Source organism: Zophobas morio, unplaced genomic scaffold (genome assembly GCF_036711695.1).
Source record: "Zophobas morio isolate AGI-343-1 ecotype UQ-CSIRO unplaced genomic scaffold, CSIRO_AGI_Zmor_V1 ptg000004l, whole genome shotgun sequence".
NCBI lineage: Eukaryota > Metazoa > Arthropoda > Insecta > Coleoptera > Tenebrionidae > Zophobas > Zophobas morio.
In genome coordinates, this window is record NW_026972109.1 from 18,264,605 (window position 1) to 18,290,736 (window position 26,132).

The 26,132-nt window shown below is 31.0% G+C and overlaps 2 protein-coding genes across 19 annotated transcripts in view; both read left to right on the forward strand.

Moving 5' to 3' along the window:
• Nucleotides 1–15: 15 nt before the first annotated feature.
• LOC135144259 (splicing factor 3B subunit 6) lies at nt 16–670 on the forward strand. The gene is made up of 2 exons (XM_064076241.1): nt 16–142; nt 196–670. Exons 1-2 carry the CDS (start codon nt 113–115, stop codon nt 529–531), a joined length of 366 nt encoding a protein of 121 aa, XP_063932311.1. The 5' UTR covers nt 16–112; the 3' UTR covers nt 532–670.
• A 6,245-nt stretch (nt 671–6,915) lies between these two features.
• Nucleotides 6,916–26,132, forward strand: part of LOC135144269 (cell adhesion molecule Dscam1) — a 79,411-nt gene continuing 60,194 nt past the window's right edge. For 14 of the 18 annotated variants that reach the window (XM_064076251.1, XM_064076298.1, XM_064076289.1 and 11 more), the window contains exons 1-2: nt 6,916–7,035; nt 15,141–15,528. In XM_064076251.1, coding sequence (XP_063932321.1) covers nt 15,171–15,528 — 358 coding nt within the window. In that variant the 5' untranslated portion in view covers nt 6,916–7,035; nt 15,141–15,170. Of the gene's footprint in view, nt 7,036–15,140; nt 15,529–21,651; nt 21,814–25,380; nt 25,543–26,132 lie in introns of all 18 variants that reach the window. The other 4 variants (XM_064076384.1, XM_064076359.1, XM_064076351.1 and 1 more) reach the window with 2 other exon arrangements.

Below are 26,132 nucleotides of genomic sequence, written 5' to 3' on the forward strand. Positions count from 1 at the left end.
ACGGTTGGTAGTAATTACGTTGGCAGTACGTTGACACTTGTAGTGGTGTTGATACAATTTTATTTTGCACTTAATTATTATTGTTGGTTTTGTTAAAAAATTATACATCGAAATGGCGTTGGCAATGCAAAGAAAGGCAAACGTAAGTACTTGTTTGTGTTCTTTTCGCAAAAATAGTTTTTGGTGTATTTTTAGGTTAGGTTGCCCCCCGAGATCAACCGTATTTTGTACATAAGAAATCTGCCTTACAAAATAACAGCAGAGGAAATGTACGATATTTTTGGCAAATATGGCGCCATCAGACAAATTCGTGTGGGGAATACTCCGGAAACAAGGGGAACAGCATTTGTTGTGTATGAAGATATTTTTGATGCCAAGAATGCTTGTGATCATTTGTCAGGGTTTAATGTTTGTAATAGGTACTTAGTTGTGTTGTATTATCAAGCCAGTAAAGCATTTAAGAAGACCGATATTGAGAAGAAACAGGAAGAAATTGATAAGATGAAGTCAAAATATGGCATTAATACGTAAATAGTGCTGATTGTTTTTGAATGGATGATGTGTGTGTGTGTGAGAGTTTTTATGCTACAAAATAATATGTAATAGTTAATTTAAGATTTTGTATGTAAGAATTCTGAAATATAAAAATAAATAATTATTGTGAAAATAACTTAGTTTTTATTCCTAGTCTACATAGAGTTAACAACCACAAAATTGTCTTGATGGTGGCTTTAAATTTAAACATTCTTAAAAAAACAGAAATACAAGGTAACATTTTGCATTTTATGTTTATGTAAGAAAAAGGACCAATAAAAATGAAATTAGGTTCACATTTTTATGACGTTTCATCATTTCCAGAATACGAAAAAGTAGGTCTCCTGTTTCCGTCTACCTCTCGTCTATTGGTGACTTTAATAAGGTAATTTTTCAAAACTATTGGACTGATGTGAAATTTTAAATGTGTTTTAGTAATTTTATGACGTCATCTCAAAATTTTCTCTAATTTACGAAGACGCCTATATGTTTTATCTTCGATATCCAGAATTTTTGGGAAACAAAAATCAAAATTGTACAGGGTGAGTCAGCTAAAAGGGGACAACTCGAATAACTTTATTTATTAGCCAAAAGTAGCAACATTAAACTTGCAAATGGAGAATACGTGCATACGTAAATTCACTGCTTTTAAAAAAGTAACAGAAAAAATATATTGCAGAAATATGACTTAATTTTTTTTTCAGACTTTGCAGTAAAAAAAATGGCTTTATTAGTTTCATTATTTAATATTCGTAAATTATTGTATTTTATTGTCATCTTAGAATTTGGTCGAATAAATGTTATTTAAATGTTAAAAAATAGTATAGTCCTCAACTTGTGGTTTATAAATACGCTATTGCGATTTTTCGGCTTTTCGATTTTTCAGCATTGGATGTTTCAATTTTTCAATATTTCAATTTTGGACTTTTTCTTTTTTTTCATTCTTCAAATTTTTGATTCCTCGATTTTTTATTTTTCGATTTCTCTATTTTCCGATGTTTCAGTGATACGACGATTTCTCAGTTTTTGTTCTCTTCAATTTTACTACTTGTAAATATTTTGATTTTTCAAGTTTTCAAATTTTGCCGTTTCTAAATTTTTGAGTTTTCCGATTCCTGAAGTAATCTTTTTTTTACTTTCCCATTTCTCGTCTTCCCAAAGTTTCCATTTTTCACTTCTCCAATTCTTGAATTTATCGATTTTTCAGGTTTTTGATGTTTTAATTTTTCGATTTTTTAAGCTTATGATTTTTCGACTTTGCTTTTTTAGTTTTTCGATTTCTCAATTTTCCAATTTATTAATTTCTCTTTTTTTTGGATATTTCTTTCAGTTTTGGGATTTTTCAATACTTCGATTTTTTGACTTTGCGATTTTTGGACTCCTGGATTTTTTGATTTATGGATTTTTTACTTTTTGGATTTTCAATTTTTCGTCAAACTTTAGATTTTTCAATTTTTCGACTGTTTTATTCGAACTTTCAGTTCTCCTATATTTGAATTTTTTAATTTTCCGAATTTTTACATTTTCGATTTTCCGATTTTTCTTTTTCCAAATTTTTTAATTTTTCAATTTCTCGATTTATCGAATTCAGATGTTTCGATGTTTCGATTGCTCAATTTCTCGACTCATCATTTTTTCAGTTTTTAACTTTTCTTCTCAGCTTTGGACTCCATGATTTCTCGATCCTCTGATTTTTCGGTTTTTTACTTTGGGCTTTTCAATTTTTCGATGTTTCGAGTTTTCAATTTTTTAAATTCTGGAGTTTCGATTTCCCGGTTTGTCGATTTTTCAGTTTTTCAATGTTTTAAATTTTAGTTTTTCAAATTTTTATTTTTTGTTTTGATTTCTCGATTTTTCAATTTTGCGATATTTTTATTATTCAATGTTTTAAATTTTAGATTTTTCAATTTCTCGATTTTTTGATTTTTCAGTTTTTCAGTATTTCTATTTTTCAATTTTTCAAATTTTGACGTTTTCCGCTTTCTCAATTAATCTATTTTTGATTTTCCCATTTCTCGACTTCTCCAAGTTTCGATTTTTCGATTTCTCAATTTTCCAATTTTTTAATTTCTCAATTTTTGGATATTTCTTTCAGTTTTGGTATTTTTCAATATTTCGTTTCTTCGACTTTTCGATCATCGACTTCTGGTTTTTTCAGTTTTTCGTTTTTTAAACTTCAGATTTTTCAATTTTTCGACTGTTTTATATTTCGATTTTTCGATTTTTCAACTTTTAAAATCCTAGATTTTTCGATTTCTCGAGTTTTCAGTTCTTCTATGTTTTAATTTTTCAATATTCCGAATTTTTAAATTTTCGATTTTCCAATTTTTTGAGATCTCGATTTATCATCGAGATTCGGATATTTCGATGTTTTGATTGTTCATAATCTCTCGATCTATCAATTTTTTCATTTTTTCTCCAAGTTTCGATTTTTCGATTTCTCAATTTTCCAATTTTTTTATTTCTCAATTTTTGGATATTTCTTTCAGTTTTGGTATTTTTCAATATTTCGTTTCTTCGACTTTTCGATCATCGACTTCTGGTTTTTTCAGTTTTTCGTTTTTTAAACTTCAGATTTTTCAATTTTTCGACTGTTTTATATTTCGATTTTTTGATTTTTCAACTTTTAAAATCCTAGATTTTTCGATTTCTCGAGTTTTCAGTTCTTCTATGTTTTAATTTTTCAATATTCCGAATTTTTAAATTTTCGATTTTCCAATTTTTTGAGATCTCGATTTATCATCGAGATTCGGATATTTCGATGTTTTGATTGTTCATAATCTCTCGATCTATCAATTTTTTCATTTTTAACTTTTCGATTTTGGCCTATTTCGGTTTCTCAATTTTTCAATTTTTCGATTTCTCGACTTTTCGACTCCTCAATTTCTCGTTTTTTTGATTTTTCGATTTCTCGCTGTCTCAGTTTTTGAATTTTTCGATGTTTCGTTTTTTCTATTTTTTAATTATCCGATTTTTCAATTTTCCAAGTTTCGATTTGTTCATTTTTCAGTTTTTCCATTTTTAAATTTTAGATTTTCGAATTTTTATTTTTTTGATTTTTTGATCTTTAGACTTCCCCATTTTTCAATTTTACGATATTTTAATTTTTCAATGTTTTAAATTTTAGATTTTTCAACTTTTCGATTTTTCAGTTCTTCAATATTTGTTAATTATTCAAATTTTGACGTTTCTGAATTTTCAGTTTTCCGATTTTTCAATTAATCAATTTTTTGATTTTCCTATTTCTCGACTTCCCAAAGTTTCGATCTTTCAGTTCTTCAGTTTTTCCATTTTTTAAGTTTGCGATTTTTCGACTTTACTTTTTTCACTTTTCGATTTCTCAATTTTTTTATTTCTCAGTTTTTGAATATTTCGTTCAATCTTGGGATTTTTCAGTTTTTCGATTCTTCAATTTTTCTTGTATTTTGGATTTTTCGATTTTTCAACTTTTCGATTTTTCAATTTTTAAAATTCTGAATTTTTTGATTTCCCAAGTTTTCAGTTTTTTAATTTTTCAATCTTACAAATTTTTAAATTTTCGATTTTTCAATTTTTTGAGATCTCGATTTACCGAGATTCGGATGTTTCGATTGTTCAATCCCTCGATCTATCAATTTTTTCATTTTTAACTTTTCGATTTTTCGATTTTGGCCTATTTCGGTTTCTCAATGTTTCGATTTTTCGATTTGTCGATTTTTCGATTTTTTACTTTTTGGCTATTCGATTTTTGAATTATCCGATTTTTCAATTTTCCAATTTTTTTAATTGTCGAGTTTCGATTTCTCGATTTGTTGATTTTTCAGTTTTTCGATTTTTAAATTTTGGATTTTCGAATTTTGATTTTTTGATGTTTAGACTTCTCCACTTTTCAATTTTACGATATTTTAATTTTTCGATTTTTAAATTTTAGATTTTTCGACTTTTCGATTTTTCAGTTCTTCAATATTTTTTAATTATTCAAATTTTGACGTTTCTGAATTTTCAGTTTTCCGATTTCTCAATTAATCTATTTTTTGACTTTCCTATTTCTCGACTTCCCAAAGCTTCGATCTTTCAGTTTTTCAATTTTTCGATTTTTCAGGTTTTTGATTTTTCAATTTTTCGATTTTTTAAGTTCACGATTTTTCGACTTACTTTTTTGACTTTTCGATTTCTCAATTTTTGAATATTTCGTTCAATCTTGGGATTTTTCAGTTTTTCGATTCTTCAATTTTTCTTGTATTTTTCATTTTTTCGAGTTCTGGATTTTTCGATTTTTCAACTTTTCGATTTTTCAATTTTTAAAATTCTAAATTTTTTGATTTCTCGAGTTTTCAGCTTTTTAATTTTTCAGTCTTCCGAATTTTTAAATTTTCGATTTATCAATTTTATGAGATCTCGATTTATCGAGATTCGGATGTTTCGATTGTTCTCAATCCCTCGATTTATCAATTTTTTCATTTTTAACTTTTCGATTTTGGCCCATTTCGGTTTCTCAATTTTTCAATGTTTCGATTTTTCGATGTTTCGATTTTTGAATTATCCGATTTTTCAATTTTCCAATTTTTTTAATTGTCGAGTTTCGATTTTTCGATTTGTTGATTTTTCAGTTTTTCGATTTTTAAATTTTAGATTTTCGAATTTTGATTTTTTGATGTTTAGACTTCTCCACTTTTCAATTTTACGATATTTTAAGTTTTCAAAGTTTTAAATTTTTTAATTATTAAAATTTTGACGTTTCTGAATTTTCAGTTTTCCGATTTCTCAATTAATCTATTTTTTGATTTTCCTATTCCTCGACTTCCCAAGGCTTCGATCTTTCAGTTCTTCAGTTTTTCGATTTCTCAATTTTTTAATTTCTCAATTTTTGAATATTTCGTTCAATTTTGTGATTTTTCAGTTTTTCGATTCTTCAATTTTTCTTGTATTTTTCATTTTTTCGAGTTCCGAATTTTTCGATTTCTCGACTTTTTACTTTTCGATATTTTCACTTTTCAGCTTTTTAAAATTTTAGGTTTTAGTTCTTCTACAATTCAATTTTTCAATTTTCGAAATTTTTAAATTTTCGATTCTCTAATTTTTTTATAATTTTTCAATTTTTCAGTTTTTCGATCACTGAGAGCTTTTAAGCATGTCGCGTTATTGCTAAAAGTAAAAAATAACTACCAAATTGTGACTAAAAATATGTAAAAATTAATACAAAATAGAACACAGTGCTTCTAAAATATAAAAATAACTGCACTTTTCCGAAAAAATCTATTGCACTAGTCCCCCTAGTATTGCTAATTTAGAACGTTTTGTTAGATAGTATCAAACACAATTCAGAAATTCTGAACGCTTAGAGTCGACATTGGCTTGAGCGCGCTGCGGTCTGTGGATCAAACAAGTTCTCAGACGACGATAGTTTGATAAATGAAAAAGTTGTTCGAGGTGTCCCCTTTCAGCTAACTCATCCTGAACAATAACAATTTACTTAAAGACTGCAAAATCGAATGCCCCGAAATCTTGCAAACATGTTAAAGGTATCATAAACATGGTAAATCGTTAACATAATCGTTTGTTTTTAAAAAATTTGATGATGTCATCTTAAAATTTTGCTGAAGTGGTTTATCTCAACAGTGTATTTATATTTTTTTAAACTGCTTATACAGGATGGTTCAGAAATATTAATTAGGTAATGAAGCAGTTTGTTTTATTGATTATATCAAAAACACTTTACCTCATTTTCCTGAGAAATAATGTTATTAGCATTAAACCGTACCTATCCAAATTTGTAAATGACGTTATGACAATATTTTATTTTGAGAAAACTCACTTGAAACATACAAATTCTTTTTTACTTATATTTTTACTCATAGGGGTCCTCATAAAAAATAGACCTGGCGAAATCAAATTTTATAATTTATCTAAGAAATTGAATTTGCGTGATTGTACTTCAGGGGTGAGGAAAGTTCTGTTCAAATAATTTTCAGGGTCAGTTTAGTCAGGTATCACTCGAACGTCGGTGTCACGGTGTCAAAACTAATGTCAGTTTTTTTTTAAGAACACTCATTTCTGTTTTTATAAATGACGGTATAACAGTATGAGACAGCCTGCTCATTATTATTATTATTATTATTAGCCGTTTAAAACAAAAAAGTAAATAACAAAATGTGAGTACTTCAAACTATTAAAAGACGCTTGGTTCTTGTAAAAAAAGGAAAAAACGACACATTAGAATATAACATTTTTAATTTTAACAGTTTTTTAAAATACAGGTTTTAAAAATGCAATGAAAAATCCTTAAACATCTTTAGATTATAGGCAGCCCATAATACACAGTGGTGTAAGGCCGGCGATCGGCATTCTTTGTAACAGTTCGTGCATCCTCGTATAAAGGCGTTGCGTTAGTTTTGTTGATTATTGGTGGTAGTGCGCGAGGATGTGTCATCTCCGTGTGTAATAATAAAAAATAATTCACTGTCGGCATTTAAATCGTTGTTCCGCTGCAGGTTCCGCTTTTTTTAAGTGAAAACCGTACTGGTAAGTAAAAACTCGCTTAATTTAACACATTTTACGACCAATAAATCAAAACATCACTTTTTCCATCACCCACGCCGGTGCTTTCTCCCCTAAGCCTACTACGACAAAATTTCAAAAACGCAACACCGTCAAAAACCAACAAAGCCCAAAGCCTACCAACTCAAAAAAAACTGGATCAATTTCACTCACACTACCAAGTTTTCAAGTCAATAATGTAATCCCGGAGGATATTTTAGTCCTCCAACAAAGACTCAGGTTATTAATATCTTGAAAGGCTTTAATATATGCGAGGAAGTGTACGAATTACCATTAGGTTAAGGAGCTCAGATTGTTCGACACAGGAAGCGAATAAGAAGGATATGTGTGCATGTTTTATCCTTGTCGACGACGAATCAAAGTGTTGTGGTACAGCAGCTGGTAGTTTTGACCACCTGCTTTTCAAAAAAACGTCTCCACAAAATGCCCATATGAAGCTTTACTATATGGTCGAATTTTCGACGTTCGAACAGCTGCCGAGAAAGCCGTTTACCTGCTCCTAAACCTAATCTCAATAGGAAAATTAGGAAAGTGCATAAATTTGTTTGGCAATCACTGGTAATAAATGCAGTATCTGTCATTGAAAACCGAAAACTGGTTTGCGGTGAAGTAAACGTTTATTTTTGCAATATATTATTGAAATACTGCTATTTTAAGCAATTATGAGGTGGCTTATGAATTTTTAACGAAATTTGTTGTGAAAAGTTAATTCAGTCAGAAGTTTCCGACTTTTCATTTCTTTCAGTTGTAGCTGAGATCAAAAGAATTTCAATTATTTGAGAAATTGTTATTGGATTGTTTTTTAAGAACAGGATTTTAACTAACAGACGGCGCCACTAGTCAAAGTTCTCTAAAATTCATTTTTTATGGTCAAACTCGCTGCAGCATTGGCCTGTCTACAATTGATTATTTTTAGTAGATGATGAAATGTAGTCGTCTTGTGATGAAATTTAAAAATATTCTTTTTAAGTTTTACGAGCTAAAATTGCATACTTGTGCAGATTGCAGTCTTGTATGATTTATTTAATGAAAATTTTTCGCATTCTTAATCGAGGTACTTACGTTAGTTTATGTTATTACGATAGTAAAAATTACAACGCCACTTTCTGAAAGCATTGAGATGCATAATTATTTTCCTACGTTCTTTACTTTTTAATGAAAATTTAAAAATTTTGTATAAAAACATTCTTCTTTCATCCGAATGACGAACACATGCAATGTATAATTTATTGTACTTCCGTAGTTGTGAATTCAATTATTAATTCTGAAAACTTTGGTACCGAAATTCTTAAAATTTTTAAAAACATTTTCTAACAAAACCTATTTCAGGTACATATTTTGATTTAGCCTGAAAATCGGAGTTAAACTTTCATATTTTATTTGTCTGTAGAAAATCACCGCTCGTCTTCGACTCGCACAATTCCCATATGTAGACTGAAATTCCGAATTGTGAATTCTGAAATTTTTGCAGCACAGGTCAAATTTGTACTTTTAATATATTTTTGAAACTGTTTACAAATATCTTATGTTCTTGTTAATAATAATAACTAATAATTAGTTAATTTTTGCGTAAAACTCTGTAAGTTTTGCTCTTAAAATGAAATTATTTACTTTACTCTATGTTGGAAATACTTATCAATAATAATTAACCAAAAAGATAAGTTGGATGTAGCCTTAGTTATATTTCTAAAAGCATTGATTGTTCGTTGTGTGCTGTCGTAGTATAATATTTCGCTTACACGTCATTGTGTTGATAAGATAGACTTCTGTTGATGAGCAATTTCCATAAAACAAATTCATGTTAGCTACCTTTATTGTTTGAAGGTGTAAATATCGCTTTTATGCGTTAACAGTAATTCCATATCGATTCGTATAAATGTTTAATACTTAACGATCATTCCGCAAGAATGAAAAGCGGCCCGTTGACCAAACATCAGAATAATTGTCATAGCACATAATGGTAATGGAAATTAATTGAGCACGGGCCGTATGAATGGGCAAGCGAAATTTCCTCCATTAAAAAGAGTCATTTTATGGTAGTTTCATTTTCAGCGATTCATCCTACTTTTTACGGTTTGTTATGGTTTCGCGTATTTTTATCTTGTTTACTTATTCATTAAAGCGTGCAATTACTAATTTTGTATCGTTTAATTTTAAATTATTCAATAAACAGCTGTTATCGATTTCGAAGTTGACTTTTAATAATTGAACCATTTTTTTTAGGAATTGTAGATATTTATAAAACCGAGGACGTTTTCTTCATAAAACCCAATAATCGAGCTCGACAGACCATCAAATATATGCAAACAGTTTAAAATTTATCTTACTATTGTCTACATAAATTAACGGTGTTCATTTCCTAAAAATAGTTGTATACTTTCAACGTTGAAAATAAATTCACGTCTGGTTGGTAGACCAGAACCTGGGAGTTGAGAAAAGCCAAGAAAATCCATTTGGAATTCACAACTCGGCTGGTATTATGACCATAAATTAGAAATGACCGACAAATTCTTTAAATTGGTGTAATGATACGGTCAATATCCCTTTTCATGGTTAGTTTGCACTTTCATATCCATCCCCTAGGTAGTGTGGCGGACGCTTTTATGTTTTTCATTGTGTCTGAGTTGAAAATATCGATCCCTTGTTCTTGGTGGAGCCAATTTTAAGATGTGCAAAATGTGGGCCTGGTAGTGGGAATGCATGTTTTCTACATATGAGTGTGAATACTTGTTGACCCACATGCGTGCTAAAGTTCCCTACCTTTATTCTTCATCCCCCAGGACACCCCACCCTTACCTCATTCATTATCCTTCAACTGCTTTAATACCTCTACATGTCACAGCTTTTGTGCGAATAAAATTACACGTCATGTTAAAGTATGTTGTTGCCTAGATTCTATAAGAGGGTGGAAAAATACAGGTTTGTTTTGAATAAATTGAAAAATAAGCGTCGTAAAAAATCATATTTTAGAAAACTCAAAAAAATCGGTACGTACTCAAATCCGTATTCATTGTTACAACGTTCAAAGTATACTTCCGGAAAATTGAGGAAATTACTTTTCCATCTCAGTTAACTCATTTTAAGTAAGTTTGTTTTCTTCGGAAAAAAGGGGTGTATCAAAATTTCATGATTCACTTCTTTTTGTATTATTTTTTTACCGCTGTGTTAAATTAAAATAAACGCTGGGGTTATAAGTTTTTATACCAGTTGTTGAAAGTAGATTTCAATAGAGTGAATTATTTATTTAAGTTGAACGATTTTGGTTGAATTATAAATTATTTTGTAAGTTCTGATATATAAAATTGTCAATACGTTCGACACGGAACATGTTTATAGTAGGAAACACACTAATAATCATTATGTTGTTAACAGTTTAGCTAAATAATAATACTGTTTTAATGATAAAAAATGGTCATTGATTTTTAAATTCTTATACGTTTGCGATGTCAGTGGTGTTCAAGAATGACACTGTATGCGAAAATAACTACTGGATTTTTGGGATTTCGATAGTATCAGATTTAAATAATGTTCACGATATTTCTTTAATTATTATTATTAGAAATAAAAAAATTAAGACTAAAATTATTCGGTTCTTTGAGTAAGTAGCACGTGCTAAAATTATTTTTAATTATACGAAGACATTGTTTTGAAGACCTTATAAACAGTTTATATTTTTAAATGGAACACCGTATATATTTTCACATATCCTGATTGGCCTCTTTTTAAACTTTATTGCCATAGTTAGTTTTGAAATTCCAATCGGCAACTTCTACTTAATTTGTTGAAATTTTATAGCTTTGTAAGGATTCGCAAATATTTTTTAAAATCTAATAATTATTCATTAATTTCAGTCTTTTCATATAGAACATCCTATGTTTTACTGCTTCATCTTACTGGATTTTTTATTCTGTTTCTTTTTTGTTAAGTATTTTCTCAATTTAATATTGATGGTTTCTGCAGTTCTTTACTTTTTTAAAAGATACACCAACGTGTCGAAAGAAAAAATAAAAATAAGAGTAAGATGGGGTAATAAAATATAGAATATTTAAAAAAACTGAAATATCGATGTTTGAAAAATTTTCTATTTTAGCTTTTTAACACTCTGTAAATTAGGATTAAATTTTATTGGTACCACTTTGGCACTTTTAATGATTTTTGTACAACATTTGCAATATAAAATGTTAAAATTGCACATTTTGCGTATTCTTGCATTGCTAAAAAATTTAAAGAAAATTGAAATAATGAGCAAACCAATCAGAGTATGTAAAAATATACAGGCTGCTCAAAAAAAATCCATAACACGTTGTTAAAGACTATTCATTGAGCAGAGCAAAAATTATTTAAAAATCCTTGGGCCCAAATATTGAAGACATATCCTTTCAAAGTTTAATTTTTTATTCGATATTTTACCATATTTTAATTCACTACTTAACTTTGGAGGTATCTTGTCTTTGTCCATCGTTTTCGTCATTTCCTAACATCACAAAAAACTTAAAAATTGTTCAGAATGTTTCTGACAACAGTCGCTAATTTTTCACCTTTTTGTGATGGAGTTCATCGGACGACTACTACTTTCTTGTTTTCTCGACGTTTCATAACCCCTGAAGTACGAAAAAAGTGTTCTCCCATTTCTCTCTGTTTGTGGGCTATGTTGAATTTTATTAGACATGTAATCTCCAAAGTTACTGGATCGATTGTTGTCAAATTTTGTATGTATTTATTTTATGTGTAGGGTTATTTTTAAACTCTGCTACAATATTTTGTAGAGATATAAATGAAGGTACGTGCTTTGTTGTAGTATATATATAATTTTTTCTTATTATACAGAGTGTTTATACAAAAATTTAAATCATTACAGTTTTCAAATATCGATATTTTCATTTTCAAATATCATATTTTTAAGTATTTTCTATTATTGCATTTTTTGCTTTTTTAAGAGGTACATCGACATATCCAAAAAAGTGAAAATACAGGATGTTCTATTTGAAAAACTAAACATCGATATATAAAAATTGTTACGTTTTAGATTTTTTTATGAGCACTCTGTGTATTAATATTTGATTTAATGGATACTGCAGTGAGGAGCCTACCTTTCTTTATGTGTACATAAAATATTACCTTAAAAATAACATTATTGCGATTTTTTGTCAACACTTTAATGAAAGGGCAATGACTAAACAAATTCAAGAAAATTGGAATGACGTAGCAACGTCGCATCGGAGCTGCAAAAATAAGTAACAATTATAAAGCCTAGAGAGAGGCAAATGAGAATACAGGTGATAAAAAAAAATGACTTTTTTCACTCGCTGATACGTTGTTAAGAAGGCTCAGCAGACCTCGAACTTCGTATTTTGATGTTTTAATGTGAATTTAATTGAAAATCTAAAATTTCGATTAAAATGGTCAAAAATGACATCTGTCAACACTAAAAAATGACGTTCTGAATCGTATTCTAACAAATTATTATTAAATTATCAACAATTAATTGTTTAACTGTCTATTAGACAAGCAGTTCATTAAAACAAATCAGAATTACGAACTTAATTCTTCAACTTTGACATTCAATATTTTCCAGAGTTTGGTGCAGGGATTTTTTGACCATTTTTTTACTTCTTCAAAACCTTCTTAACAGCGTACCTTCGACCATACCATACGTAATTTTTTCATCATCCTATACATAAAAATACATATAGAATGTTCTCTTTAAAAAATTAATTATGTGCTATGTTTCAAATGTAAAACACTCTGTATGGTCGAAAATAATTTCAGTGAATGCTATTCATACTCAAACAACCGTACAATTTTATCTTTAATCTTTTTTTATATCTTTAATAATTAATGACTCACTCAGTATATTTAGAATATCGTTTCGATGGTAAAATGCTAAGTAAATCATCTTTAAAATGTGTATGTGTAATAATAATATGTTTCTATCCCTATGATTTATTAAATAAAAACTGTAACAAAAATTTTACAATTTAAGATATGTATATAGAATTCTCTCTAAAAATCTGATGACATTATTTCAAAATGATTTAATGACATGTATTATGAGGGTTATTGTAAAACAAAATAAAATATGTAAAAGCAAATTTGAGAGATTTTATTACAATCTACGAAATGAATTTTTGTAAAGATACTTAATTTAATGCAGAACAATGATTAACACTTTATTCATCCCCTCTAGAAAGTTAATGACGTCATCACAAAATTTTATCAAATAAATATGTGGTTGAAAGTGTTCTTCGATATACAACAGTGTTTATAATTTTGTAATTAATTTTTAATTTGTAGGATTGTTTATACAATAAGATGTAAATTTACACTTTTTCTTGTAAGCCAATATTAAATTAAAATAATGTTGTTACTGGTTACAATTCCTTTGAAGTATTTTTCGAAGAAAAAATTTTAAATTATAATCATTTTTTTATAAGTGATAATAATAAGTGTAAATTTCAACTTTGTGTTAAATGTAGGAGCATTTTTGTTTTGACCATAAATCGTGAAACTGGTGTATTGCTTAGCACTATTTATATATTTACACGTCTATCTTCAGGACAGACAGTGACTGGTATAATTACACTATGCAACACTAAAAAATTCACAGAAAGTTCAAATAGTGTTTGAGGTTGGGTATACTCTATATACTAAAGAAAAAAATGTTTTATACCCATATCACATCACAAAACATAGATAACGGGTGTTTTGTTTTTCTTACTTTTTGGGACACGTGATTGCAGTTAATCGTAAAAATGTCGTTTTTATGTAACCACCCATGCTTGCAGACTTCTGTTGGTGTCTTCAGAGGGATATTGCGATATCTGGCTGCAATAGGAATGCCAGTCGTTCAAAAAAAAGACCTTTTTCAATGAAAAATGAAGTTTTGTTTTATTAATTTTATACGATTTCAAAAAATTCAATAAACAGTTTTCATTTTGAAACCTGATGTGATAAGTTGGGTACCTATACTCCATATACTAAAGAAAAAAAATTTTTATACCCATATCACATCACAAGACATAGATAACGAGGGATTTGTTTTTCTTACTTTTTGGGACACTTGATTGCAGTTAATCGTAAAAATGTCGCTTTTATGTATCCGCTCATACTTGCAGACTTCTGCTGATGTCTTCAGAGGGTTACTGCGATATCTGGCTGCAATAGGAATGCCAATCGTTCGAAAAAAAAGACCTTTTTCAATGAAAAATGTAGTTTTGTTTTATTAATTTTGTATGATTTCAAAAAATTCAATAAACACTTTTAATTTTGAAACCTGATGTGATACGATTCTTTCAAGCATAATCCTCAATTGAGTTTGAGGTAAGGAATTTTAACTACATACTGTACATTCTGTGAATTTTATTTTTTTTTAATTTGTTGCATAGTGTTATTACTATTTAAATTCTTTGCTGGAGATAATAATTGTAATTATTTTTATCAATACTGACGTATCTATTGCGACGTATTAACTTGTAGCAACAAATAGCAAACAAGTTATAGGCTCATTTACTTTCAGAAAGTGCCGTCTGTGATATTTACATTCATACTACAAGAGCATGATTGACTTTCCATAACAACGAACACTATAATACTACACCTCGATTAGGGATACTAAAGAATTAATTTAGGGCAATACCGGAAAGTTTGTGCAAATGTAATTAATTCTCACCCTAGAATTAATGAAACGTCACCTTATCAAAATCATCTGCTTTAGATGGGTTTCCAGTGAATTATTATTGTTTTTACTAAATATAAAGCTTGTCAGTTGTGGAAATTCCCGGTTGAGTTCGTCAATATACAAAGTCCTACCACATTATTAAGGATACAAGCAGACAAACAAACAGAAAAACTAATTGGAAAAGTATTTATTCCAGTTAAAAACCTCCGTACTGAAATTTCTATGACACTTTTTCTCCACAATTGAATATTTCATCACTTGAGAAAAATCGATAACAGCCTGGAAACTATAATAATCGTTACAAGTGCAGTCCACAATAACAGCGTAACTCAATACAAACTATAGATTGCACTAGCGTGGGCGCCACCTAATTGTCCACTTATTTTTCCAGATCATCGGCACCAGTGTCTTCGCTAGTGTCATGTTTAGTGGCGTCATATTCTTGACTTTGCTCCTCGGCGTCCGCGCCGAGGACGACACCTCCGGCCCCGTGTTCGTCCGCGAGCCGCCCAACCGCATCGACTTCTCGAACACCACCGGAGCCGTCGTCGAATGCAGCGCCCATGGCAACCCCACGCCCGATATCATCTGGGTCAGGTCGGATGGAACCGCCGTCGGCGACGTCCCCGGATTACGACAAGTTCTGGCCAACGGAAATCTCGTGTTCCCACCCTTCAGAGCCGAGGATTACAGACAGGAGGTCCATGCCCAGGTTTACGTTTGTCTCGCCAAGAACAGCGTCGGTTCGGTGCATTCAAGGGATGTCAACGTACGCGCAGGTTGGTGGTGAATGCTCTCGGCTTTTTTGGAAATGAGGCGTGCACTGGTCAATAACGGGGAGGGGAGTGGAAATGGTTGATTGGGGTTTACCCGGTTTTTGAGTGGTGTAGTAAGGGGGTTTACGAGGAAGTTCATGCATATGGATGCGTTTGTAAAAGTTGTGTACGCGGATGTAACCACGTTGAGTGGAGATTGATTGGGGGAATTTAACTGAGATTAGGTGGATAAACAATCAATATTTTGGCTAGTTTACATGGGGTATTTTTAACGAAGTGGATTTTTTTTAGTTTTTTCTACGACCACGACAGGGATGCAATGTTATTACTAATGTTGGCAATTCAAGTACATATTTATATTGACGATTAACTAATGTCAGGTTTTTTAGACTTTGTGAAATAACAAAACACGAATGTCTGGAACTACCGAAACGATTACTTTGATATTTTAAGTGTACTGTGTCATGAAAATGGTGAAACGCTTAGGATAAAATTTAAGGACTCAATATTAAAACGTTATTAAATAAATTATGTTTTGATATTTTTGTGCTTTTAAAACTGCTTATTCAGACAAAAAGTAAAGAAGTTTAAAAAAGTGTGACCGATTTATTTATGGATGAATTTATTTTAGAAGCGGCTCATCAAATTTTCCTGAATTTCTCTAAATAGACAATGTTAAGATTGGTGTTACATTGCAAGTATAAATCAAATTTAAATAAAAATTGTCCTTCCATTTAAAAATGCGCATATGACGACATAATTGAAACTTTAGTGGTGACGTCAAAAGAACAATTAAGAAAACTAATTTGCACTGCATGCATAAATGAGGTATTGATTTTTCTAATTAATATTTATTAACTATCGCCAATTGTCTCCTTTTCGAGAAAATATTTTTTTTTAACGTAAGTGCTTTCAAAGTACGCAAAACAAGTCGTAGTGTTCCTCAGAAGTGATAAATTTTAGAAAGAAATTATTTCTAGCTATGATTTTAACGATTTTTTGGCATTTCCGTATCCGTAGGTGTTAGAAATCCTTAGGAAATATGACATAAATTGTTTAAGTCATTTTATATCACACAAGAACGTCCAAGGCATTCAAAATTGATAAATTTTACTGTAAATAAGTATACAAAATCAATAGCATGGATACAAATTCAGATGGTCATCTGTACAGGATTTATGTGAGCATGATTGCGACGTTTGACAACCTCTAGAATATGAAACAAGGGGTGTTTCGTTTCCGTCTGTCTGCCTGTCTGATTGTCGTCTGTGTCAATATTTATTAGACAGATAATCTTTGAAACTATTGAGCCAATTGTTGTCTAATTTTGTATGTATTTTAGGGATATCGTGTAGGTAATAAAACGCGAACCAAAATTTGTCTAATCATCCCCCCCAACGATCTGATGATGTCACTTCGAAATCTTGCAGAGTAAATGTTATTTAAATTTCATAAAATAATATATCTTTATATTTGTGGCTGATGAATCCGCCTTTATCTTAGACAACCAAATTTTTTAAATTTTATATATATTAGCAGTACTTTTGTAAATTTTAAAGGCCGAACTATATCAGTGACACATGGCTTAGTTTCTGAGTACTTACACTCTATACGCCGTAATTTATTAATGTTGAATGTCGTACTTTATAAACGATAAAAGCAATAATTTATGGACGGGCGCCATACTTTGTAAATTCTAAATGTTGTACTTTATAAATTTTGAAGGCTATACTGTATAAACGACAACCGCCGTACTTCATGAATTTTAACCGCCGTCCTTCATAAAAAACGGCTAACGCCATAATTTTAGTTTTTATTGTCGGAGGTTTGTAAATTCTAAGGGCCGCAGTTTTAATTTAGAAAGTTAATGAATGAAGCAATTTATTTGATTGTTCAAATCAAAAACGGTTTGTTCCATTTTCCCGAATATTTGAGGATGCACCATTGTTATTATTAATATTATACGACACCTACTCAAAGTGATATACGTGTCCTTGTTGATAACGTCATTACAAAATTTTCTTATTAAAAAATTTACTTGAGACATACACATGACATGATTCTTTAGCTCTACTTTAACAGTCCACACATATTTTGTTTTAAGTTATTGAAGTTATCATAAAAATATCACAAAATCAACTTTTAAAATTTTTCGAAGGAGCTAGGTTTGTTAAACGATACTCCAGAGGTGAGGGAAGTTCTGTCTAATAGCTCAGAAAATTATTAAAGCTATGAAATGTTAAGCTATAACAGATTTTGTTTACAATAGTGATAAATATTCTTAACAAAGATGTTTAAAAGGAGGGGGTCCTATTCCCACTGGACAGTTGCGCGCAACGGTTAGAAATATTTGCATATATCTAATTTAAAGGGTTAATACCATAAGCATTTGTTACCTGTCATCGTTAAATTAACACTAATTAACAATTAATGGAAATGCACTGTTAATTAATTTATGTAATGTAATTTTCATTGATTTTAAATTTTCTATCCGTAAATTCATTATTAGAAGTTATCATAAAAATATCACAAAATCAACTTTTAAAATTTTTCGAAGGAGCTAGGTTTGTTAAACGATACTCCAGAGGTGAGGGAAGTTCTGTCTAATAGCTCAGAAAATTATTAAAGCTATGAAATGTTAAGCTATAACAGATTTTGTTTACAATAGTGATAAATATTCTTAACAAAGATGTTTAAAAGGAGGGGGTCCTATTCCCACTGGACAGTTGCATGCAACGGTTAGAAATATTTACATATATGTAATTTGAAGGGTTAATACCATAAGCATTTGTTACCTGTCATCGTTAAATTAACACTAATTAACAATTAATGGAAATGCACTGTTAATTAATTTATGTAATGTAATTTTCATTGATTTTAAATTTTCTATCCGTAAATTCATTTTGTAAAAATTAAAACAGTTTGTTGAAAAATTATTTTATCTTTTTACAAATCTATAAGGAACACTTTTTACAAAAGTAGATCTGCTGATTTTTTTATCCCTGTGCTGCTAGACTTACTATGAAACTTATGGAACTATAATGTAGGAGACATATTATCATCTAGATACCTGTAGACAATGACAACCATTATAATCCCCTATTTGCGCGCAAGTGTCTTAGGACTTGCTACATGGAGTAAACTAACCGTGGCGCGCAAGTGACCAACACCCATTTAAAAGTAGTAACATTTTTATTTAGATCCCTATCATTGTATGTAATACATCAAAAATTTAGTAGCTTTAGCGAAAATCTTATGAAATTTGGAAATCTTAGAAATAAAAATCCTCAAATACACTGCATAGTGATTTATACATTGCACTATGAGATTGTTACATACATTTTTTTTCCTGTTGTTTTCTGATTGTCATTGTATTACCAGGTCATTGGCGTAACATAATTCTGTTATTCTTATATTGTTAAGTCTTTAGTATATACCTATAGGTATAGTATATATATACGTTGTAGGTGTTCAGTTTCTTCCTGCATTTTTTTATGTAATTCATAATCCAATTTTACTAACGGAACACTTTGATTTTTCGTTCCTCAATTTCACATAGCTTTGAAGTTTGCTGAATATTTTGTTTTGGCTCTTTTCCGATTTTTCTTTCTTCTAGTAGTTTTCTTCAACTGTATTTTCTTCTTATTGGGCTTTGTACATTGTGTATTGCTGTGATGATGCTTATTTATTTGCCAATCTGTCGGTACTTTCTTATCACTTCTGGGTCTGATTCATAATCTCAAGAAGTTCTTTTCTTTTTCCTAATTCATGTATTACCGTTTTTCATTTTATTTATTGCTTCTTTCAGCTCTTTTTCCGATGCCTTTTCTGCCCTTTTTTGCTGTTCCTTTATTTATTTTTGGTTTTCTAATGTCTTTAATGTATTTTACTTTTTTTTCATGCATCACCGGCTACATATTGTCGCCTATTGAGCATTTCGCATATAAAAAGTTGAGAACCGCTGATGTGAAGGTTCGAGAAAGTAGCTCTTCGAGGTCACAAAAATTTGAAACAATGATTTCTTCAATGAAAGAGTAAGGCGTATTTAAGAAATATATGCACACTGTGCAAAATAATCAAATTAATAACGAAATAAAAAAAGAAACTTAAAACCAAACTCCAAAAATAAACTTTGTAAACAAAAATACATTAAAAAATATTGGAATATCTGCCAGTTCAAGTCAAAAATGTTGATAACATAATCTTTTTAAATTACATCATGATGTTTTATTTTAAAGAATCACGTCAAGTCTATATGTAAATCAGAGATCACAACAAATTGAGAGAATAAAAGTCGACGATTTGCTAAAATTTCAAAAATTATAAACACACCTAGAGGATGTGACAGTGATTTTAATGGTCAATAAACACAATTGTATTCACTTTTTCTCAACAAAATGCCCATAAAAGCGTTGTATTTACAGAGGCAAAAATAAATAAACGAAGCAATAATACAATGTAAATAGTTAGATTACTTAAATTACTTATGCAGACTAAACAGTGAACGCTGTAACCACTTATGTAAATTTATCATTATTACAGTTTTCGGCGCTGGGTGCTTTGATATTGTATTCCATACAGTGTTATTATTAATGTTACTGAGGTTAGTTGTTTAACACCAACTCAGATTCCAGAAGTGTGTAACACAATACTGGGTATTGTTATGTGTCATTGAATCATTTATATAAATAACTAATGATTCGGCAAGAGTTTATCAGAACTTGAAAGCCCGACCGATTTTAGTATCATGTTTATTATATGTAAATATATAATATAAACCATGTATAGTGTTGGGATTGTTTATGACGTCGTTACTGGGTTATTAGATTTCATGGTTGAAATTGATCCGCATTTAACCACACAAATCAATTTTGCACTGTACATGGATGTTTTGTTTATTGTCTTCTGGATGAATTGCCATGTTACGATAAACAGGACTGTAAAGACAATAAAGTGTGAGTACAAAATTCCTGTGGTATTAAACTGTATTTTTCCCGTTGCGTTTTTCGATGCATGTGTGGACAATTCAGTAATAAGTTTTCGTTTTCACTGACATTAGTAATTCAAATCATGTATTGTAGGTATAAATTAATTGCATACAATAAAATTTAATATCAGTAGTTTCATTGTAGATCTTAAATTAAGAATTCTGTGCGTTTTTAATAAATGATCACTTTATCAATGAATGAATGAATGTTAAGGCGGCGTCACGCAGCACATGTCTGTCTTAAGTTAAGTAACACTAATCATAACGTTACGTTATTGCCAACGTTTCAGATGAATCGATCGTAACAAAATAAATTGGTCCATACATTCATTTTTTGAAGTTAAAATATAAAAACCGAAAAGATATTAATGAAAGTACTGTAGCCAGAAATTTTAGGTGTTTGTCACTCCTGATGAAGTCTTCAATCTTAGTACGTTAGCACCAGACCATATCATTTATTAAACGAAATAATTATGGTGTGTGTTAATAAAAGTGGTAGACTTCCGTTGTTACATTTCAACTGTAATTTTTATTCTTGCATGTGTGGCGGAAATAAACGAATGATTTATGCCAACGACAAATTTCCTCTGGAATAACAAATGTGTTGTGGAAAAATTTCGAACGTAACTTCTGAATAAATATTTTCAAACTTAATTTAACTTTCTTTCAAACAGATAAACAATGTTGGTACGTTTCATCTTATCGGCTCTTTAAGCGAAAACCATGTTTTGATTTATTTTGACCTATGACTATCATTTTCATAATAAACTGTAGCAGAAAATTAAATAAACTAGAAACTTTTCCAACTATGTATGCCACTTAGTAATAACTATGCGATAACCCAAATTTTTAACAGATACCGTTTACGAAACAGCGAAAACCGCTCATGACGTAAACCCCCATTTATTTTAATTTTCATAATTGCAACAATTGATAAACTTCCGTTATTGACCAGAGTCGTTTAATAATTCACTTTCAGCACGCCGGTTTGGTTTCCCATGAATTTTCTAAGAGAAATTAAACTCAAAAGTAGGATTAGGTTCCAGAAGTTGGAGACGATTCCGCTGGGTGTGGATCTACTAAATTTTAAATGCGCTAATTTATATTGCGGTTACATTGACGTACAATTCCTTCCACAGTGGTGGCGCAATTCTACGATACCGACGTCAATAAGGAATATGCTATTCGAGGAAACGCCGCCATCCTCAAGTGTCAAATACCCTCGTTCGTTGCTGATTTCGTTAGCGTTGTTTCCTGGCACACCGACCAGAACGAAAACTTTTATCCGGGCGCACCCGAGGGTAACCTAGACCGTCTCTTCTATTTTTCTTCCCCTTGGCTCTTTTACAGTTGTCCAGCAGTTCTACCAGACGGAAGTCAATAACGAGTACGTCATCCGTGGAAATGCCGCCGTTCTCAAATGTTCGATACCCTCGTTTGTCGCGGATTTTGTTAGCGTGGTGTCTTGGCACGATACGGAAGGGCATAATTATGGAATGGAGCAGACGAATTATGGTACAGGGGGTCGGGGTGTGGTGCTAGACTCAGATAAAGATTTATTTGTTTGAGGAATGTGGTTTACGAAGAGGGGGATCGAGATTTTTGACTTTTTGTTGCCGGTTTTGTAAGCTTGTATTTGTATTATAGTTGATGGAGTGGTTTTGAATGACGTGTATGTGGTTGGAAAGTAGTCGCGAACCTGACGCTTATTATGCGTCCCGGTCTCCCGGTGGACCGAAGTTTCTGACCAACTATATACGTTTCCTTAAGCCTACCCTGAAATTGCTGAGTTAAGCTAAGGGATTAGTGCAAAACCGTGTTTCGTCAACTGTTCTAAAGCCAATATTGGAAACAGAATAAAAATAAAAAAAATACGGTCTGCAATTTATTTCATGCTCTGAAATATGTTCAACAATTAATGCTTTTATAACTTGTATTACGTACAAGGCAGATCACTTTAAATTCGGTTTTCTCAGATTTAAAACATGTTTTTGTACAAAAACGTATTGGGGTAACAATAAATTAAAGTCAATGAAAGATGTGTTAATATTATTCTTTAAAATCCTAGCAGGTGTGTTTTTTTAAATTGTGATCTAGTTACCCTAGATTTTTTTTATTTAAAAAATATTTTAAAACTTTGATTTATTTAGCCTGTAATTCACTTTGTTCTTAAAAATGTGCATTATTGTGATGAATTCGTAAATTCACAACATACCTAAATATGGGTTGTCTGTAGCTAAACTTAGCTAGGTCACGGTCAACAAGAATTAAATCCTCATTGGATTTAAAATGACTGTTTAAAAATACTGTTTTTCAAACTTGGGGACAAAGAATAATCTAAAGGTGGCAAATTAAGTGATCGAGGTGGGTAGATATGGTCTCTATGGAAGCTAATTAAACGGTCGTCATAAAATTCCCTTAGAAAGTTCAAACTGTTTGAGCTGTATGAGCTGTTGCACCATCATGCTAAAAATATCGATTCTCCTATTCTTCAGGATTAATAAATTCCTGCAACATGTTCTGGTATCTTGCAGCTGTAACTGACTCCTCGAAGAAAATGTACCTAAATAATCGTCTTCGAGAAATGGCCCACCAAACTCTAATTTTTTGTGGGATCATGGCGCTTCAAAATAATTTTCTGTACTCGACATCCTCATATTTTTGCGAGTTTACATATCCTAATATGAAGACTGGCTTCATCACTAAACAATGTTATATCGAGGAGATCATTGTTCTTTGTTTGAGTAAACCAGTTACAATAAATCAAACATCAGTTTTCAATTTTCTTCTTAAAGATGTATGGGGGTTATTATCCATAACCATTTTCAATATTGGTTTTGTTAATGTACGACTTCCTGATATCCTATTAATGCAACCAGTCTCACGAAATAATTTTGTCACATAGCTGAGGGTCCATAAAAAATTAGCTTCAAGAACAGCAACACCAGGAAAATTTTCACGAAATTTTTGAAAACAGGATCGGGCTTCATACACCAATTCACCATTTACTTGCTGTTCGTTACGGAAACAAGACCTAAGCATGAATCTCTTATGATCTTTGTAGAATATTTTTCTCCATATGAAAATTCTGCTTTTGTGCCAAAACACACCTGGATAGTTTTCAGACCGATTTTTGTCGAAAATAGGAAAACAATAACCGAAACGAGATTGTGAAAATGAAAACAAAGCACAATCTACGTTGTTAAAAGCCACGGATTATAGGCAACCCACCATAACAAAGTTGCATGTGTAAGGCGAATCACGCGATTTGGTGACATAATGAACAGCGAAAACTAGATCACAAATCAAAAAAAAAAAACACGGTACTATAAAAATTTATGTCTAAACATATGGAAATTTAAAAATTTTTAATTGTATTGTAACACTTTTTGTAAGTTTCGATTTTCTTGAAAGTACATTAATAATTCCAGATATTCCCCTATTTTTAACCCTAAAAAGAGTGTCAGACAGAACCTTAAATCTAAGTTGTAATAATGTTGTACCCATTACAGCAACTTTATCAACAATAAAAAAAGTAAAAGTATTAAAAGTTTAAAATTAAAAGAAACTTTTTTAACAGTTCATATGCCGAAGTTGAGGCGAAAAAGTATCTGAAATGTGAGAATATCGAACTTCCAGCAATGAAACTTCGATCTTCCACTTTGTAAATAACTTTTTTTGAAGACAACCTAGTTTGCTCCAACGCTTGGCGTCTCCACGCAAACACATCATCAATCGTGTAATTTCAGCATTATTTTAACCTACGAAAATTTTTTCCGTTCCATCACTCTTATTTGTCATAAGCTTGCCACTTTCTTGTAAAAACAACTGTCGAAGGAACGGTCAAATCTAGAACTGTCAAAGAGAAATTGCTAGATTTGAATTTATTTTTCATTGTAAGCGTTACAGACAAAGCTTTTAGTAGTATTTTTGCTTACCAATTTATAAATATCTACAAATCGTGAAAGCCATGTTTATCAACAAATCGTTAATATTCTAGACATGGCTGATATATCATTAAGTATATCTATTAAAATATTTCATTCGTATAATTATAACCCTCGGAAACGTGCATGAGGAACAGAATAGGCAACTTGCGATAAAAAATGAGGAAATTAAAGTTAACTATGTGTATAAATTTTGCGTGACAGTATTATATCGCATTATGCTTTTTCGAAGTCGGAACTTATTTTAAAACTATTTGACGTAAAAATATAGACGACTGTTTGAATGAGTTTATAATTAATTCCAACATCAAACTTAAATCACTTTTTTAAATTCATTGAATATTCTGAGAAAAATTAATTACAAAATGACGTATAGAGTTAACTAATAAGTAACTCAATTATCTTTAATATGAACGTCGATACACCAAGGCATATTGCCAGCTATAATTACACTCTAGAAATTGGGTTGCTATTGCGTTAATTTTTTAAAGGAAATGTCACCACCCTTAATTACAACTTACAAGCTTACAAGATGATACGGGTACTCAATTGGCGCCGACATATCAAATCGTGTTACTGTTGTAGATTTTGATGCGGGTTTTTCACAAATCTTATTAAAGGTCTTTACATGAGTGCACATAAATTGAAATAGCGCCCACTTAACCAGTACTACATTACAGACTTTAATCTCGATGCCTTTACCTCTTTCCGCTTTGAAGACGCAACCATATTTTCTTTACGATCCGTTCCTAACATTAATAACCGTAATTTTTATCTGAGTCTGAACGAGTGTTCGTTTAGCTTTTATGAGTCGTAATTTCAATGGACGCTCCAGTAATGTAAAATAACGATTTCCTCTTCCCTTTTCCACGGATGGTGAATTCTGTTCAGGACTTCCAGTACGCCCTCGTTCTTTTCCAGTTGTCAATCAGTACTACGAAGCCGAAGTCGTTTCCGAGTACGTAATCCGCGGCAACACGGCAGTCTTAAAATGCAATATCCCTTCTTTCGTGGCGGACTTTGTCAGGGTGGAGGCTTGGGTCGGCTCCGACGCTTCGGAATACAACCACTCCAGCAATTACGGTATTAGCCGATAGTCGGATTAGTTTTTCTCGTCACCTGTTGCACCATTTTCCTTCTGTTAACGATATCCCGTAATCTTTCCAGTGGTCAACCTGTTTTATGAAGCCGAGATCTTGATAGAGAGTGTAATTTATGGAAGGACTGCGGATTTGAAATATAGACAGTTGCGCAAGATCGATAAGCTTTTGTGCTCTATCCGAAATAAAAAATATATTTTTCAGGAATTTTAAACACAGTTATTTTTTAATGTTGATCACAGTTTTCGTAAATAATTTTTGGGTTTTATAATATGTATTAAATTAGAAGTTTGTACAGAACTTGGCACAAGTTGTAAATAGTGACACGGATATAAGGGATGTTCCTATTTATTACAATAACTGTAAATTTAAGCGCAACATATTCCCTTAAGAATGCTAAATTAAGACTCCCACGGTGCCGACTTCAAAACAGTGCCGCACAAATCCTCAGGTGGCACCTTGTTTTGAACAATAGCCGTACCGCACCGTAGGAGTCGCACTTTATACCTTGTCACTTGGGTCGCGTGCCAATATTTACGACATTGTGGTTCGTTGTGATCACCTCTATTTCAG